This window comes from Panthera leo, chromosome B1 (genome assembly GCF_018350215.1).
Source record: "Panthera leo isolate Ple1 chromosome B1, P.leo_Ple1_pat1.1, whole genome shotgun sequence".
NCBI classification, from domain to species: domain Eukaryota; kingdom Metazoa; phylum Chordata; class Mammalia; order Carnivora; family Felidae; genus Panthera; species Panthera leo.
The window spans coordinates 40,445,184-40,462,240 of record NC_056682.1 but is presented as its reverse complement, the minus strand read 5'-3'; the positions used below and the strand labels follow the sequence as shown (position 1 = coordinate 40,462,240).

The window sequence follows — 17,057 nt, the reverse complement described above, 5'->3', positions numbered from 1 at the left end:
AGTTAATGTAATATAAATTAGATTAATTTATATAATTAAAGTTATATAAATATAAAATGTAAAAAGTTATCAAGTGGTTAAGTAAAGCTATTGAAAACAATGCATGCAAATGCTTTGTAACTTGCAAAGGACTATATTCACATAAAATATTACCTTTTGAATCTTATTTCTGTTTTTTTTTAATGTTTATTTTTGATAGAGAGAAAGACAGAGCATCAATGGGAGAGGGGGAGAAAGAAAGGGAGACACAGACTTTTGAAGCAGGTTCCAGGCTCTGAGCTGTCAGCACAGAGCCCGATATAGGGCTCAGAATCACGAACTGCGAGATCATTACCTGAGCCAAAGTCTGACGCTTAACTGACTGATCCACCCAGGCGCCCGAATCTTATTTATTTATTAACCAAATTATTTTGTAGTGAAATGATATTTCCCTGACAAGAAATGAAAGAAAATAAATGAGGGATTTTAATATAATTTTTTTCCTTAATTTACTGTGATAGTTTTTTGCCAGTAAAATACAAGAATTAACTGCAGAAACCTTCACTTTTGTCCCCCAAGCTACTGTCAGGTACCAGAATTTCACTGGAAATGAAATAAAGATTTATTTGAACTAATTGAGTCACTAGATCAAATTAAACTTTTCTGTTGTGGAATCACATTTCTTTCCTGCAGAAATAGACAAAAAGCCAAAGCTGGTTTTCATTCATCACAAGGCAGCACATCGCAGTGCTCTGACTCAGTCTATCTCAGTTACTACAAGATTTGATTTTCAGGGATATATGTATGGAAAGTTTTTTATTTTAAGTTTATTTCTTTTGAGAGAGCATGAAATGGGGAGGGGCAGAGAGGGGCAGAGAGAATCCCAGGCAAGCTCCGCAGCGTCAGCACAGAGCCCAAGGCGGGACTCAATCCAGCTAATTGCAAGATCACAACCTGAGCCGAAACCAAGAGTCAGAGACTTAACCAAATGAGCCACCCAGGCACCCTTGTATGGGAAAGATTTTTTAAAGTAATGTCTGAGATTTCTGTTTGAATACAATAAGGAGTTGTCTTTATTTTGAAGTATTTAGTTTAGATTTTTTTGGCATACTCTTAACCGTGTGTGTTGTTGGTTGCCGGTCACTTGATTTCGACATATTAGTCCAGGACCACAGTCACAGCGCTGGAAGATTTCTGGAGCCTGAGCGGTATCTTTATGCCCTCTCCTAGAGCAGACCTGTCCCTCCAATAGAACTGGCTTACAAATTTTAGTCCAGAAATGACGAGCACAGCAGAGTCCAGCTCCACAGTCCAAAGTTCTAAGGCATCTTTCTCCCTCTTGTCCTGTAACAAGATTCGTAAGGGCTGCAGCAAAAGTGGGGAAAGTGGCACGTGAGGGGGTTATCGCTGGGGTAAAGGTGTGGGATATAGAACTGAAGGCCACAAAGGAACAATAGAGCATGCAGGTCTCCCAGAGCTAAATCTACTAAAAGTATATGAAATGGAAATTTCAGCCCTACCTAATAGAATTTGTTTTATAAAGTTAAAACATTTTCAAAGGAAGATGGGATTTCCAGTCTTGAGGAATGAAATAAGCATCCCTTATCAGTGTTGTTTCTTTTTTTTTTTTTAAATGGGATTTATCCTGGCATAAAGACCATTACTTATAAAAGGGACTGTTAACCTGAAGGCACAAGAATGGCCAATTCACTGCTTTCAAACATTCTACTTAATTTCTGTCACAGATTGGAATTTGAGACTACAATTTTGTAAAAAGCTTCATTTTAGTGGGTTGTATTTTGTTTGAGAATAAAAAGTTAATGCATTTACTTTCTCTTTTTTCTCTTCATTTTTTATTCTGAGGATCTAGAAAGGGAAACTGCCATTTGTTAAATTACAGACTATAAAAAGATACGTGTGTAAAATTCAATTAAAAATCTTGCTAACCAGTTCATTATTATGGCTATTCCCCTGTCCTCTTGCTGATTGCCTTATGTTACTCCCTGCATGATCTCCATAGCTGCTTACAGAAAGAGATGAGAAACAAGACATACTCCCTATGTGTTTCTGGAGTGGAGAGGAATCAAGTCAGTTTCAGCCTATCCTTAAAAGGCTAGGGGGAGGAAATGTTTTTCTTTAATGTTTATTTAGTTTTGAGAGAGAGAGAGAGAGAGAGAGAGAACAAGCAGGGGAGGGGCAGAGAGAGAGGGAGACAGAATCCAAAGCAGGCTCCAGGCTCTGAGCTGTCAGCACAGAGCCAGATGCGGGGCTCAAACTCACGAACTGCAAGATCATGACTTGAACCGAAGTTGGATGCTTAACCGAGCCACCCAGGCGCCCTGGAAATGTTTTTCTTTAAAAAAAAAAAAAAAAAAAAAAAAAAAAAAAAGAGTGCTCAGAATGCTTCTCTTACCCTTCCCGCCTTGTGGTTTCTTAATATTTGGCTTTCTTTTGGGTTTGTTTTCCTGAATTGGATGCTCAGTTGTTCCTTTTGTTTCTATATCATCTTGGTCATCCATCTGCCTTTCCAATATTGGGGTTGCATCTTCCATTGTAGTACAAACATCTGAGCAACAACCAGATGTAGTTCGAGTTATTAACTTCAAGGACTAGAACCACAGACATGCTAATTATCATACTGTTACATAGTTTGGCAGTACCTCTGCCTTCAGTTTATATATAACTTTCAAGATTTCTGGGACATATGCACTAAATATTTACATGCACATATGGTAAAGAAAGTGGTTAAGTAATAAGTGGAATCCAGAAAATGAAAGAATTTGTAAGGTTCCAACTTGAACCTTTCCTTGAAAATCATTATCTCTAGGTTGTTGGCAAAAATTGTTGCCAGGAAATAAACTATTTTGTTGCATTAAGAAAAGGCAGCTGCATAAATTACTTCAAGTATAAATCCAGGAAATCTTTAGAGAGTGCCTATCTTGGAATATTCTAGTGCATGAGATTCAGATGCTGTCTTCAGTGTAAAGCCACTGTTCAATGGGGCAGAGCAGTCCCACAGGGGTTTATGACAGCTTACCATTCATGCACAGTGTTCCAGGACAGCACATGGCATTACGTTGGCACCTCCTTCGTAACCCGCGACATGTAGCACAGAATGGCCTCTCATCTTGAGGCTTGAGGCAGAATTTTCTGGAACTGCAGTCCTTGTCAGACAAGCACTGTGAACCCTGTAGGGAAAAACTTGTCACAGGCCGGGCAATCCAACAAGATGTAGAATGACTTTTAATTCAAAGTGGGAGATGGAGGAAGCCAAATCACAGCAGCACTTTGAATGCAGGGACAAACCTTAGGTGGCACCTTAATTTTTCAGTATAATTGGTTTTCTCCCACAAAGGAGAGACCAAATTTCCAATGAAGAAACCTATGTGTTGCATAGGTTACTCGTGTTCGAAAAATTGTCCTAAAAAGTTGTCCTAGTTTTAAAACTCAGGATTTAAATTTCTTATGCTCTTTCTGTAAGTGGAAGAAAATGTCTTCCCATGTGTGTCTTATAGATAGTTATGAGATTTTTGATTTATATCTGTTACCTCTAGAAGCTGTGCTACAGTTTAATTAAATATAATGTGGGTATTTGTGCCATTCCTATTTGATTTCTTTTCTCAAGTGAGTCCCATCAATCACTGCACCCATTTGCCAGCTAGCACCTCGGTGAGTCTTACCCCAAGTGAACTGCCCCCTGCTCCCTGGTTGAACTTTACCTTCCGAGCCCCGTGCACGTCGGCAGAGCTCTTGATGTTGTTGAAGTCCAAAACCAGAGCACTCAGGGGGGCACAGAACCAGCTGAGCCCCAGCAAGACCACCACCGCCATCCTTCAATCACCTTGACCTTCTCAGCTGTCTCCGCGTTCTCCAAACTGGGCAGCAATAAACCTACAATAGAGCTTTTGCCAAAATGGAAACCCTGCAAGTCGTCCGTAACTGCTTTTCCTGAAGGAAAAACAAATCTTTGTCTAAGAAAGGTGTGTGAAATAGGATGAGTGAGGTCTAACCAGCAGATTCCTTCTGAAACGATTTATACCAGATGTGCCCCCCTCATCTCTCTCCACCTCCCTCCCTCCTCCTTCATTTCCTTCCTCCTTACCCCACACAGGCTTCAACAAATCCCTTCAGATCTGTTTGATCAATAGTTCAAAACAAGGACTCAATAGAGGGAGAGGAGAGGCAGGGCCACAGCGGCTTCTCCTCCAGGGGTTGAATCCCTCTTAATTATTGCATATCAAAGTTAGTTCAAAGGGTTAGCAGAAGAGCAGGATGTCTGTATCAAAGGCAAACTCTGATAATCACCTGCATTTCCTACCTTCAATAATCCTTTGGGGGTGGAGGGAGTCTGTTCTAAGATCTGTTTTCACGGCTAATTGTGCTCAAAGAAAGAATGAATCATATTGGCCAATATGCCGTCAAGGATGCCAAAAACTAATGAGTTACAAAATATCCTGAGAAGCTTTAAACTCTGCTTCAGATAGTGAAGACAGATAGAAAAGAGAGAAAATGCCTTCTGATTAGCTCTGGCATCCAGATGTAAAAATCCCAATGGCTTAAAAGCTGTGAGCATAATGGCACCTGTTCCAATTAAATGTCAATTGGAAAATAATCCTCCTTAAACTGAAAATTGAACTGTTTGAGGCTACGGTTATTTAATTAGGAAAACAATGAGATTTATAACAACCCTCCTCTCCTATTACTTGATGATGGGGGCAACCACAGAAAGTCTATTTTATGCAGATTCATACAATTCAATAGGAAGCTCTGGATGCATTTTATGTGCAATGTATTTACTTACTTTGTATTGCATTGGTTAAACTGACTTGAGCAGGGTGCCTGTGTGGATCAGTTAAGTGTCTGGCTGTTGATTTCAGCTCAGATCATGATCTCACAGTTCGTGAGATCAAACTCCACATCGGGCTCTGCGCTGACATCTTGGAATTCTCTCTCTCTCTGCCTCCCTCCCCACCCCCCATGCATATGCATGCATGTGTGCACACTCTCTCAAAATAAATATATATATATATTTTTTAAGTTAAAAAAAATTGACTCAAGCAGAACAGGTCTCCAGGTCTCTTGGACATTTCAGATGGAATGTCATTCATTTTCAATTTTTCCTAATTTGAATTTTTGAAAACATCTTTTTCATCCCTTGGTGTCTCATTTTTTCTTTTTTCAGCCAGACTGTTAGAGAAGTCAAATCATTTAGACCTGTAATCACTGCCTAAGTATTTTAGCAGTGGAACAATCCAGATCTGGGATTTTTTTTCCTCACTCCTTAGCAGAACCAAAACATTTTTTTTTCTCACTCCTTGTTTTCGTCGTTCTCAGTGTAGACTCATGCTGGTACCTCAGGTGAGAGGTGCCGTTTAAAATCTAAAAATGCAGGTATGCCTGGCTGGCTTGGCCAGTGGAGCATGGGCCTCTTGATCTTCGGGTTGTGGGTCGGGTCCCACATTGGGTGTAGAGATTACTTAAAAATAAAATCTTTAACAACAACAACAACGACAAATCTAAAAATGCATCGTTTCTAAGCCATAAATGGCAGTCTTGGTATTGCTGGGTCTTCCTCCAGAACCCCAGCCCATTGAAATGTATCTCAACACGCTGTACAATGGGAACATTTCCAGTCCCGAGTAATGGCTTGGTAGCATTTAGCAGCAGGAGAGCTGAGGCTTCCTTTCCTCAGCCCTCTCCCTTGGGTTGGGGCTGCTTGTCCACCACTCATGTAGTACAAGAAGGAGCTACTTCTTTTGCAAGGATGCCTTTTTTTTTTTTTTTTTTTTTTTTTTTGCTTCAACTGAAAACATCAAACACCCTTTGATAGTTATGATAAGCCTGATGACTAGGTGTGTTACAGGATTTATTTTGAAGTTGGACAATTATGACCAAGGATAAAGGAGAGAGCCCCAGGGTTCCCTCTCTGCTGGGGATCTCTGCTTCCTGTTACCTAACTGAAGAGAGAATATCAGGGCACCAAAGGCCTCTGGCAATAAACACAGACAAAAGGGCTGATGGGAAATCTTGTAACACAGCAGAAATATTCATTGAGCACTTCGTATGTAGCAGACCCTGTGGTTAGATGTTGGGAATAAATAAAACACAATCCTTGGCCCTGAGGAACCGGTGTCCAGTCAGAAGATACATATATATCTAGGGATGCTTCCGATATATTGTAACAAGTGCTAAGATAAAGGCATAAATGTGTGGCTGGAGGATCACAGGGGATGGCATGACTAGACCCTCTAGAGAAATAAAGAAATGCATCTACAGAGGAGGTAATATTGGAGCTGGGTTTTGTGGGATGAGTAGGAGTTTCCTGGGCTGAGAAGCAGAGGATGGTCTCACCCCAGGCTCAGGGGGTGAAGTGTGTGGAGGGGTAGGGAGGTGTGTCTCAGCTCCAGGGAGAGATTGTGTCTGCCTGAGGCAGGTGGTAAAGGACAAGATGAAGCTACACTATGAGGAACCTGATACACCATGCAAAGAAAACTGGATTTAACTTATGTGCGAAGTCATCGGAGATATGTAAGCTTGAAAATGGCATGACCTAAATTCCTTTTTAAGAAGGCAGTGGTGGTGGCCACATGGAACAATAGTTGTAGTGGGTGAAAGGGGACACTGGGCCATGACTCAGGTCTCAGTTGCAATTCCCACATGATGAGGAGGAAGTCCAATGTAAGGCAGTGGCACAGTGGTGATGAGGACCAAGCAAAGGGTGGGGTTTTGAAGTTGAACCTCTGTCATCAGATGTGGGGGGTAGGGAGCCAGTGGGAAGGGAAGAGCTGAGAGAGCCGGCCAGTTCTAATCTCACACCCCAGGTGGGCTGTGGCAGCACTAAAGCAGAGAATTCAGGGTGAAAAGCAAGTTAGGGGCGGCAGGGTGACAGTTGGTCATGGGAAAAGCTATCCAGTTCATCAAGTCTTTGCTGGACATCTAATATCGAGGTGTTTTCCAGGAGTGATGCTCTCCATCTGCCTCCCACAGACAGAGGGAGGAAGGATGCAGACATCAGACACCGGGGGGTTACAAATAGGCATGGAATAGAACAGAAAAGCACACATGTCCGTGTCTGTGTCTCTCTGCACTGAGTACGAGATTTGGGGTCAGACTGGCCTGAATCAATCACAACGCTGGCTTCTCCCGTGTCCCCACCACACCCACCTCCCCTGTGCATCCCTCTACCTATCATGGCACTTACAAAGCTCTTTTGTCTACTTATTGTGTCTACAGCCAGATGATAAGCTCTGTGAAGGCAGGCCCATAGCTAATTCATCTTGATATCCTCATGCCTGGAGTGCCCGGCACTCAAGAGAAGCCCCACACAATTTTGATGTGATAGATGAATGCACAAATAAATGGATATATAGTGGGGCGCCTGGGTGGCGCAGTCAGTTGGGTGTCTGACTTCAACTCAGGCCATGATCTCATGGTTCACAAGTTCGAGCCCCACGTCAGGCTCTGTGCTGACAGCTCAGAGCCTGGAGCTGCTTCAGATTCTGTGTCTCCCTCTCTGTCCCTCCCCCACTCACTCTCTCTCTCTGTCTCAAAAATAAAATAAACATGAAAAAATTTTTAAATGAATGTGGAGTAACTTTGTGGTGCTGGGCAAGTTACTTCATCTTTCCAGGCTGCAGTATCCCCTGCTGGAAGCTGGCTGCCCTCCTCCATAATGATGACATTTTGAGGGTTCGATGTGCGAAAACATGTGTAAGGGCCTGGGGCAGTCACTGGCACTCAACACTCCAAATACGTGTCTTTTACCTCTTTTCCAGGCCAGAACTTTCCAGTGTCACATAAACTTCAGTACCCAGCATGACACACAGCCCTTCCGTGGCAGGCTCTCCACAGATCTTTGTTCCACCAATTCATCAAGGAAGAATCTCCCCTAACCTCGGGCCTCATTTGGCAACAGGGCCACTATTTCTATGTCTCCTAAAAAGCCAGAGCAATTTTGAGGAAATTAAGTATGTGACATCTGCCTGGAAAGTAGCTTTTGGCATATTTTCAAATCTGCCAAGGCCACTGGCTCGTTCATAATCACAGCGTGCCTCAGTTGGGATGCCAGCAACTGAAAGGAGATGCCCCTGTGGCAGCGTTTACTGCAAGGCTTCATCTCAGTCATCTGGGGATTAGAGATGATGGGGCAGCGGGAAGAGGATGGCAGGGAGAGGGAAGGAGGGAGGGGACAGCTTTACAAACGTTTCTGCTTAAAAGGCATTTTCCCTGCTCTTAGGTCAGGGCGCCAAAGCACACACACTCAGACTGCGGCAGCAAGGACCTTGCAGAGGCTGTGGTTGCCTCTCAGAGAGACACCAGGAGCTCTGTCAGCCGCAGAACAAAGAAACCCTCACACACACTTTTGGCCGAGATGCCGCCATCTTGACACCCTCTGACAAGGATTAGGGGTTCACTGAAAATCTCAAACTGATTCTCTTACTTCCACAATGAGTATCTAGGCCAAAAGAACATTCAGATGGAGCACTAGGGACTGAGTTTAGAAGAAGTGAAAATTCCCAGAGAAACCCCCAAGGGCCCCAGCTTCGGCTCTGTAGGTCACCTGCCGCTCCGTGGGTGACTCACATTGTTTGTCCGGGAAGCACTGTGGGCTGGTGTGTGGGAGCAGACACCTGTATCCTCCGGAATGACAGCTGCTGTAGTTCAAGTCAAAGGCAGAGTGTCAGAACCCGTGATTTATAGTCACTTAGGAATGGAAATTTTTATTTGCTATGGCTCCTGTGTCAAAACCAGTTTGATTTCCATAAATTTTGCTTTCCTTAAAAGAAAAATCAAAGTAACTGAAACAAGCAGGTCTTTGGCAGAATCTCACAGGAAATGTTCAATAAAATAAAAGATGAGAAGGGCATGTTGAGAAGAGACAGAGATTGCAGGATATAATCAAAGAGTTGCTGTAAACGTTACGGTTTAGTTACCTGAGGTCAGAAGGTAAAGCAAACCACTTGTAACAGCTGAGGAGTCGCCTGTCAGATGTCTCGCAGCTAAGCATGGGGGCAACGCTGGAGGCATTGAGGCGGAAGCCAGGGAGATGGGGTCCTGGCCTCTTCACTGACTGTGTGGCCTTGGCTTGGTCACATCATCTCCCAGCTAACCTCCTCATCTTTCCGAGAGCCTCTTACAGACCAGTGTTCTGGGAGATTACAGGGGGGTCCCTGGCCACCATGTTGCTCAGCTCCAGGAGATTGTTTGGATGCTAGTCTGTGTGAATCACCCGCTTTGGAGTCTACCCCCAAGGAGGTGCTGGGGACTCCCTTTTCTTGCAGTAACAGCCTCAGAACTCTCCCGACTTCATTCCAGGCACCCAGCTAGAAGCAGCTCCAAGAATCCACGAGCTTCCGTCTTCCAGGATATGCTCTGTCTTCATTTGTTTTTTACTTAAAAAAATTAGATGAGGTTGTGTGTGACTTCATAAACCCAAATAATGCCTATCTGTCCCGCCCTGTTCCCAGGTACTTGTCTTAGTCCGTTCAGGCTGCTACAACAAAAATACCACAGACTGGGGGGCTTCTAAACAACAGAAATTCATCTCTCACAGTTCTGGAGTCTGGAAGTCCAAAGTCAGGGTGCCCACAACGTCAGGTTCAGGCCTGGGTTCTGGTTTATGAACAGCTGTCTCCTCACGTGGTAGAACGAGAGAGGAAGTTCTCTGGGATCTCCCTTATAAGGACACAATCCCACTCATGAAGACTTCATCCTCATGCCCTAAGCACTCCCCCAAAAGCCCCCACCTCCTAAACCTGTCACATCAGGCATTAAGATTTCTATGTAAGAATTTGGAGAGGATGCAAGCATTCAGACCATGGCAATACTCTTCCTCCCCCATACCAGGTTGTCACCGACATATCACATTGCACAAAACGTGGGGGGCGGGGGAGTGTGACAACAAATGCTACTATGAAAAGGCAAGAAAACATGAAAAAGAAGCTGCCCCTGTGGCAATACCTATCAGCTGGAAAGCGTAACAGCTCCCGTCATCGGTCAGTGAAGGAGCCAACGAACTGAGAAGAGGGCGTGTGTATGTTTGGGTGAACTGTGTCACTGCTGCTGTGGCTCTGTGACTAGGATGTCCTTTTGTCCATGCCGCCATATTCCCCAGCTGAGGTCTATTGACCACGTGTGTCAGATTTTGATGTCGGTTGTTTTTTTTTTTAACTGAATGATATTTCCATTTCTAGAGAGTCTACAACTGACTTCTTGAGGCCCTTTCAGACTTTTGGTTGCCTGCAGCCTCTTCCCATGACAAAGCGGGTTCTGCCATCTTTTGATCTAGACCAAACTGGGTCTGATTCTTTTCCCTCAAAAGTTCGGGGGCAGGGGTCAGTCCAACTGCATTAGGAGACCCCAAATCTGCCTGGAGTCTCAATTCTGAAGAAGCACATTTTTAAAAATGTATGGCTATAGTGGCTATAGCTAACAATACCGTGCTGTGTATGTAGAAGTTGCTATGAAAGTAGAGCTTTAATGTTCCCACCATAGCAACAACAAGAAGATAATTATGTACGATAAAGGATAGGTTAACTAGCCTTATTGTGGTACATATTTGCTACATATATGTGAATCAAATAATCACATTGTACTCCTTAAGGTTACATGATGTTATATGTCAATTATATCTTAGTAACACTAGTAAAAAAGAATGGCTACCCATGAGCTCTGCACACATGAACTCTGGAATCCCCTTCTGGAGGGGATAAGCTACTTGCTGTGAATTTCCCCGGGGTATTCTCCAGGAGGCTCGCCCAGTTCTGGTATCCTTCCCCGTTAGAGTCACTCTTCCAGGGTGTCTTCATCTGGTTACTCCATCTCCCCAGGTGTTGTGAAGTATCTGACTCACTGAATGTGATCTAGCCTTCTCTGTCCAGGCTCCTACTCTGTATATACCCTGGATGTGGTCCAAGCTGCCTCATAACTTTGGCCAAAGTAAGCTGTCTGTGTGGCTGGAGCCCTCTGGCTGGGCCCCATTTGACCAGTTTAATACTGGGTGGGTGTAGGGGGGTGAAGACACTGAAGTTCACAGAGGTCAAGTAATTTGCCTAGGTCACATGGCTAGTGAGTTGCAGATATAGGATTTGAACATCAGTTTTCTGGTTCCAAAGTTTATTTTTTCCACTATACCACACTACACAGCTTGCTAGCTAAAGTCCATTCCCAAACATAGCAAATTGCATGAAACACAGGTGTATATTCACTAAGAAATAAAATCACAGGGAACACTGCCTGTTGCCATATTTGGATTATATACAGCTGTAGGACTATGTCACCTTTTCCCTATATTATCCTTTATGGAAATGTGATATAGTGGTTAAGATGAAATAACTTGCAGGTTGTGTCAGCCAGGCTGTACCCTAATCTACATGTGGTACATTGACAACACTGGTTTCCTCATATAGACAATTTGCAAAGATTTGATGGTGCCCTTTCAACCTTCAACATAGGCTTTGACTTTGGTAGGGAAGCCCCCAGACACACCATCCAACCCGATAGGATTCATAACTGTGTTCACAACCTTGTGAAGAATTTGGATAAAGCTCTGGAGAGCAAGAGGAGGACAGAGTTCATCACCCTGACACGCAAACCCCAAACCCAGTGCCCACTAGCACATTTAGCTTTGCATTTACTTTGATTCCTTGCACCCTCTTGTGGTCAAGAGTGAAGTGAGCACTCGGAAGGCCCAATGTAAATTCCAGGTACTCCATTCCAGAGGTATTTCTCAATTTTTGGTGGAAATTCCCCATGGAACAGCACTCGCCTTCTCATAAACCTAAGTACTTCCCCACCTTATGAAAGTGACCTTCCCTTTTCTAATTATAACAGAAAAACATGTTTTCAAATTTTAGAAATTTTGGAAAATACGTAAAAGTGTGAAGAAGAAATTAAAAGTCACACATACTCTGACCCAGCAGAGACAGTCACTATCAAATTTCGGTGAATTCCCCCCAATTTTTTCTATGCAGGTACATATACACATATACATGTAGCATTTTTTTTATAATTTTTAAAATGCTTATTTATTTTTGAGAGAGAGAGAGACAGAGTGTGAGCGGGGTAGGGGCAGACAGAGAGGGAAACACAGAATCTGAAGTAGGCTCCAGGCTCCGAGCTGTCAGCACAGAGCCCAATACAAGGCTGGAACTCACAAACCATGAGATCATGACCTGAGCTAAAGTCGGATGCTTAACTGACTGAGCCACCCAGGCGCCCCTCATTTATTTTGTAATATACAATATAATTAATCTATCACCAGCTCCAGAACTTGCCATTTCTAATGCTTACCCCTGCTCATGTGTGTCTCCTCTACCCAGTCCCTCTGTCTGCCTCCCCAACACTGATGTTTATGGTTATCATTCCGTTGTTTCCTCTTAAAGTAAAATTACAACATACACACACAACTTGGGATTACACTCTATTTACTTTTGTTTCCTCTTTTTTTTTTCCCCACTGAACATTTTCCTTAGATCATCAAATATTATCAGAACACATGGCTGTACCTTCACCCAGAATACAGGTGTATTACAGTTTACTTAATGAATCCTCTAAATGTTGGTCATTCAGATTGTTTTAAAATTTTTGCCACTCTAAATCATTCAAGCTGTTTAAGAGAATACATCTATGATTGTTTCCTAGAGATGAGCCCTTAGGCATGGAATTTCAGGGTATGGTGTACTGAAGTCTTTGACCGCTCTGCCCCTCTGCACTGGAAGCCATGGCTCTCTTGTCCTCCTGAGCCGTTCTGAGACATCACCTCCTCGGAGCAGCCTCCAGTCTCTTCCCCTAGCCCGCTTAGGTGCTCTCACTGCTGGGTCCCCCTGTGCTCTGCAGCCTCCTTGTAGACGGCCAAAGGACATGGGTTGCATCTCCTCCTCTTCAAAGATGCTCAGTAACTAGGGGATCCTCACCCCTCATCAGAATTTTGGAGTCCTTGAAAAGAAACAAGTGAGCCCTTTTGCTTCAAAAGAAACAGGGAATGGGGCGCCTGGGTGGCTCAGTCAGTTGATCGTCCGGCTTTGGCTCAGGTCATGATCTCGCGGTCCAGGGGTTCAAGCCCCGCATCGGACTCCGTGCGGACAGCTTGGAGCCTGGAGCCTGCTTTGGATTCTGTGTCTCCCTCGTTCTCTCTGCCCCTCCCCCATTCGTGCTCTGTCTCACTCTGTCTTCAAAAATAAATAAATGTTTTAAAAAAATTAAAAAGAAACAGGGAATTAAATAATACCACTGGCATTAGAATCTTATTATTACTTTTTTACGTTTAGCATAATTGAGCTACCAAATCTTCACAGCGGGGCCTCTGCTCTTCAGTTGTTTTTTCATTTCTGAGGGTAAAACTATACTAACTTTTGAGATTTTTCTCTCAAAAAGGTAATGTAGGGGCGCCTGGGTGGCTCAGTTGGTTAAGTGTCCAACTCTTGATTTTGGCTCAGGTCATTCATTATCTCACAGTACATGAGAGTGAGCCCTGAGTCAGACTCTGTACTGGAGTTATGCATGGAGCCTGCTTGGGATTCTCTCTCTGTCCCTCTGCCACTCACACTCACTCTCTCTCTCTTTCAAAATAAAATAAATAAACTTAAAAAAATGGTAATGTAGGCAGTTCAGCAGGCTATTTTCACTAGAGCAGGTGACTTATACTGGAAAACTGCTCACAAGGTAACATGGGCCTCTGGACCCATATAGCACTTAGGGCGGTTTCCTCATGTAACAGCTCTGAGCATGGTGCCTGCACATAGCAAGTATTCAGCAAATGTTTCACAAATGAAGGTGTCTCAGATCCCTTCCTGCTCTAAAATTCTGTTTCTAGAGATTTTATAGGAAAAGAATGCCATATTATTAGAATTTGGACCGAGAAAGTTCTAAGGGTTTAGATCCCAGTGCAAGTGGGGGAATGAGAAGTAGCTGTAGTTTCAAAGTGGTCAAGGTCAGGGTCTTGACATAGACCTTGAGCATTAGCATGGATGCCAACTTGACAGGGCCAGAGGGACATGAAGCAAAGCAAGGATTTCCTCGGTAGCAGCTGTTTTCCTTGACATTTTCTTTCAACACAACACCTTCTTCCTATATCAGGTGTTGGGAAAGAGGAAGTCTCTCTGCATGACCTGGGACTGGTGTTGTGAGATCCTTTTAGAAGAAAGATCTTTGGATAACAGAAGCAGAAGGAAGGAATTTTGCCAAATTCCCATTCAAGTGTTCTTTGTAGCCTTTAATGGCCAGGTATATCTGACAAAAGCCAGGTCTGTGCCAGAGTACAGGCTGAAGTGTGGCTTTAATATGTGTGTGTGTGTGTGTGTGTGTGTGTGTGTGTATAATTATGTGTGTATGTGTATATATGCGTATTCTTTGCCTACATAACTTTCAGACTTATAGCATATTTTCATTTGTCATTAACGAATTAACATTTTCCATATGCTAGGTAGATTGTTATGTGCTTTAGATACATTATTTTATTTACTATCCACTCAACCCTCTGAAGTAGATACTACTTATATCTGTTTCACAGAGGTAGAAACTGAAGCATAGAGAGGTTAAGTTGCTTGCCTCAGACCGAAGAGTTGGCAGATCTGGGATACAAACACCACCTCTTTGGACTCTAAAGGTCATTTCATTTGGCCTACTTAGATACACTGTTTACTTATATTTATCAACTCTGCCTCATTTGGCAGGTATTTGTCTAAGTCCTACATTATGAGTCCTTTGGGAGCATTTATCTACTGATCTCTTATTAGCCTGAAATGCCTTACACATAGCAGGTAAATAATAATATTAAGCAGCAACTTGGTATTGTGGACTGAACATCGATGACTTTGTGGGTGTGTTTTCTCTCCAACTTCTTATTTTGAACAATGTAAAACTTACAGTAAAGTTTTAAGAATAATGCAATGAACACCCATATATCTTCTACCTAGATTCACCAATTATTAACACTTTGGACATTTACTTCTGGTCTTTTTTTTTCTTAACCATTTGAGAGTTAGTTGAAATCACATGCCATTTCATTCCTAAATACTTTACCATCTATATATCTCCTAAAAACAAAGCCATTTCTGCATAACCAAAATACAATTATCAACATCAGAAAATTATACAATGTTGCAATACTGATATAATAGTCAAATTTTCTCAATTGTGCCAATAATGTTTCTCACTAACAGTTTCTTGTGTTTTTGTTGTTGTTGTTGTTGTTGTTGTTGTTGTTGTTGTTGTTGTTTTGATGCAGGGTCCAATTTAGGATTACACTGCTTGTAGTGTCATATCTTTCTTTTGTCTCTTTTAATCTAGAGCAATTCACCAATCTTTTTCTTAATCTTTCATGAAATTTACATTTTTAAAATTTTTGTTTAAATAAAGGGCAGTTTGTCATCAGAAGTTTCCCTTTTTTCCCCCTTTGTAGAGAGAGAGCACATGCATGCATGAGCAAGGGAGAAAGGCAGAGGGAGAGAAAGAGACAGAGAGACAGAGAGAGAATCTTAAGCAGGCTGCACGCTCAGGCAGAGCGGGACTTGAATCTCGATCCCACGACCCTGGGATCCTGACCTGAGCCGAAATCAAGAGTGGGCGACTGGAGGGACTGAGCCACCCAGGTGCTCATGAAATTTACATTTTAGAAGGGACCCAGCGGTGTTTTGCAGAACGGCCCTCAATTTGGATTTGTCTGATTGTTTCCGCAAGAATAGAGACACACCTTTAGCAAGAATATTACCTTAGTGTCGTCTGTGCATCATATAGGGGGCATATGACGTCAGTCTGTATCATCCCTGGTGATGTTAAGTTTAATCACTTGGGTGACTTCTTTGATGTGAAAGTACCCTTTTTAGTAAGGAATCTGAGGGCTGACACTTTGGAACTGTGACGATCTTCAAATGTCTAGCACTTACTGATAATTTTTTGCCTGAAATTGGGTGGTTCCAAGAGTGGTGATTTTCTTTAATTTCTTCTATATTTATTAGTTGGTATTCTTCTCTAAAGAAGGGCTTTCTCTCCTCCACCTCCTCTCTCCCTTTGAATTATAATCTACCCCTACCTGTGTGATCTTGAATAAATTACGTCACTTACCCCTGGGGACCCATGTTTTCTCATTCTTAAGTTGAGAGAGCTTAAGGTCATATTTTTGAATTTTAGTCAGTCGGAGACAAAATTCCCATAAAGATCTGTTCGCATCTGAATGAAACGGTCTGACGTGCCCGGCCACAGCATCCCTCAGTAGCATCCCGGGTCAGCTCCGCCCGCCTTCCCCGCGGCCCCTCCCATAGCAACAGTAACTAGTAACTTCCGGGCGTTCTCGCGAGAGAGAGCCCCTTCAGGGACAAAGGTGCGGTCCCCAAAGCGTCTTCGCCTACATCAACTCCCGCCCCTGCCACCTGCGCGCCGGGCCGTCCCGCGCACGCGCGCACACGGAGCCAGACAGTTGGGTTTGTCCCAGCTGTTCCTCTCCGCACTCAGACCCCCGGCGCGCGACCCGGCGCGACACTACGGCGCAAACGCCGTGCGGGTGGGGGCGGCTAGGGGCGCGCAGGCGCCGCGGGGAGTGTGAGGCCGCGCAGGCGCGGACGGCGTTGGTTTGAAGAAGACCTTCAGCGTTGCCCTGGCGGAGCGGAGACCGGTCCTCTGGTTGGAGGTGAGGAGAGCCGACGCTGTGGGCCGGGCAGCCGGCGGCGGAGCGGGGCCTGGCGGGGGTGGGTGGTGGCCCGCCACAGAGCTGGGGACCCGGTGAGAGGCGGGCCTAACGGAGGGCTCGGAAGGGAGAGAGGAGCCCAATGGGGTGCGGGCCCGGTTGGGCCGCGGAGGGCAGAGAGGACCTTGCTCCCCTGGCCGCCTCAGGTGATGGAGCCGCAGCCCCGGCGTGGGGAGTGGCGCTCGGAACGCCGAGCCGCGACCCTGTCAACGCCTGGTGGGCCCACAGGACTTTTCTTTCCAGGCGTCAGGCCAGAAAGGAGGTTGGTTTCTAGGGAAGTTGGATCTTCGAACCCCAACCCCATCCCCCAACCCCCCAACCCCGTCCCCAGCTTCCTCTCTGGAATTGTCCACTATCAGGGGAGCTCTCATACTCCTTACCGCCAGAGAGGATGCCA

The 17,057-nt window shown here is 44.2% G+C and overlaps 2 protein-coding genes across 3 annotated transcripts in view; one reads left to right on the top strand and one right to left on the bottom strand.

Moving 5' to 3' along the window:
• Nucleotides 1-1,066: 1,066 nt before the first annotated feature.
• Nucleotides 1,067-16,291, bottom strand: DKK4 (dickkopf WNT signaling pathway inhibitor 4). Its single transcript, XM_042936664.1, has 5 exons — nt 16,042-16,291; nt 3,699-3,927; nt 3,017-3,167; nt 2,393-2,545; nt 1,067-1,323 (listed from the first exon to the last, which is right to left on the bottom strand). Exons 2-5 carry the CDS (start codon nt 3,807-3,809, stop codon nt 1,067-1,069), a joined length of 672 nt encoding a protein of 223 aa, XP_042792598.1. The 5' UTR covers nt 3,810-3,927; nt 16,042-16,291.
• Nucleotides 16,292-16,293: 2 nt separating this feature from the next.
• Nucleotides 16,294-17,057, top strand: part of VDAC3 (voltage dependent anion channel 3) — a 14,827-nt gene continuing 14,063 nt past the window's right edge. The window contains exon 1 of one of the 2 annotated variants that reach the window (XM_042934732.1): nt 16,294-16,603. The gene's annotated coding sequence lies outside the window, so the exon portion shown is untranslated. The remainder of the gene's footprint in view (nt 16,604-17,057) is intronic. The other variant, XM_042934733.1, reaches the window with a different exon arrangement.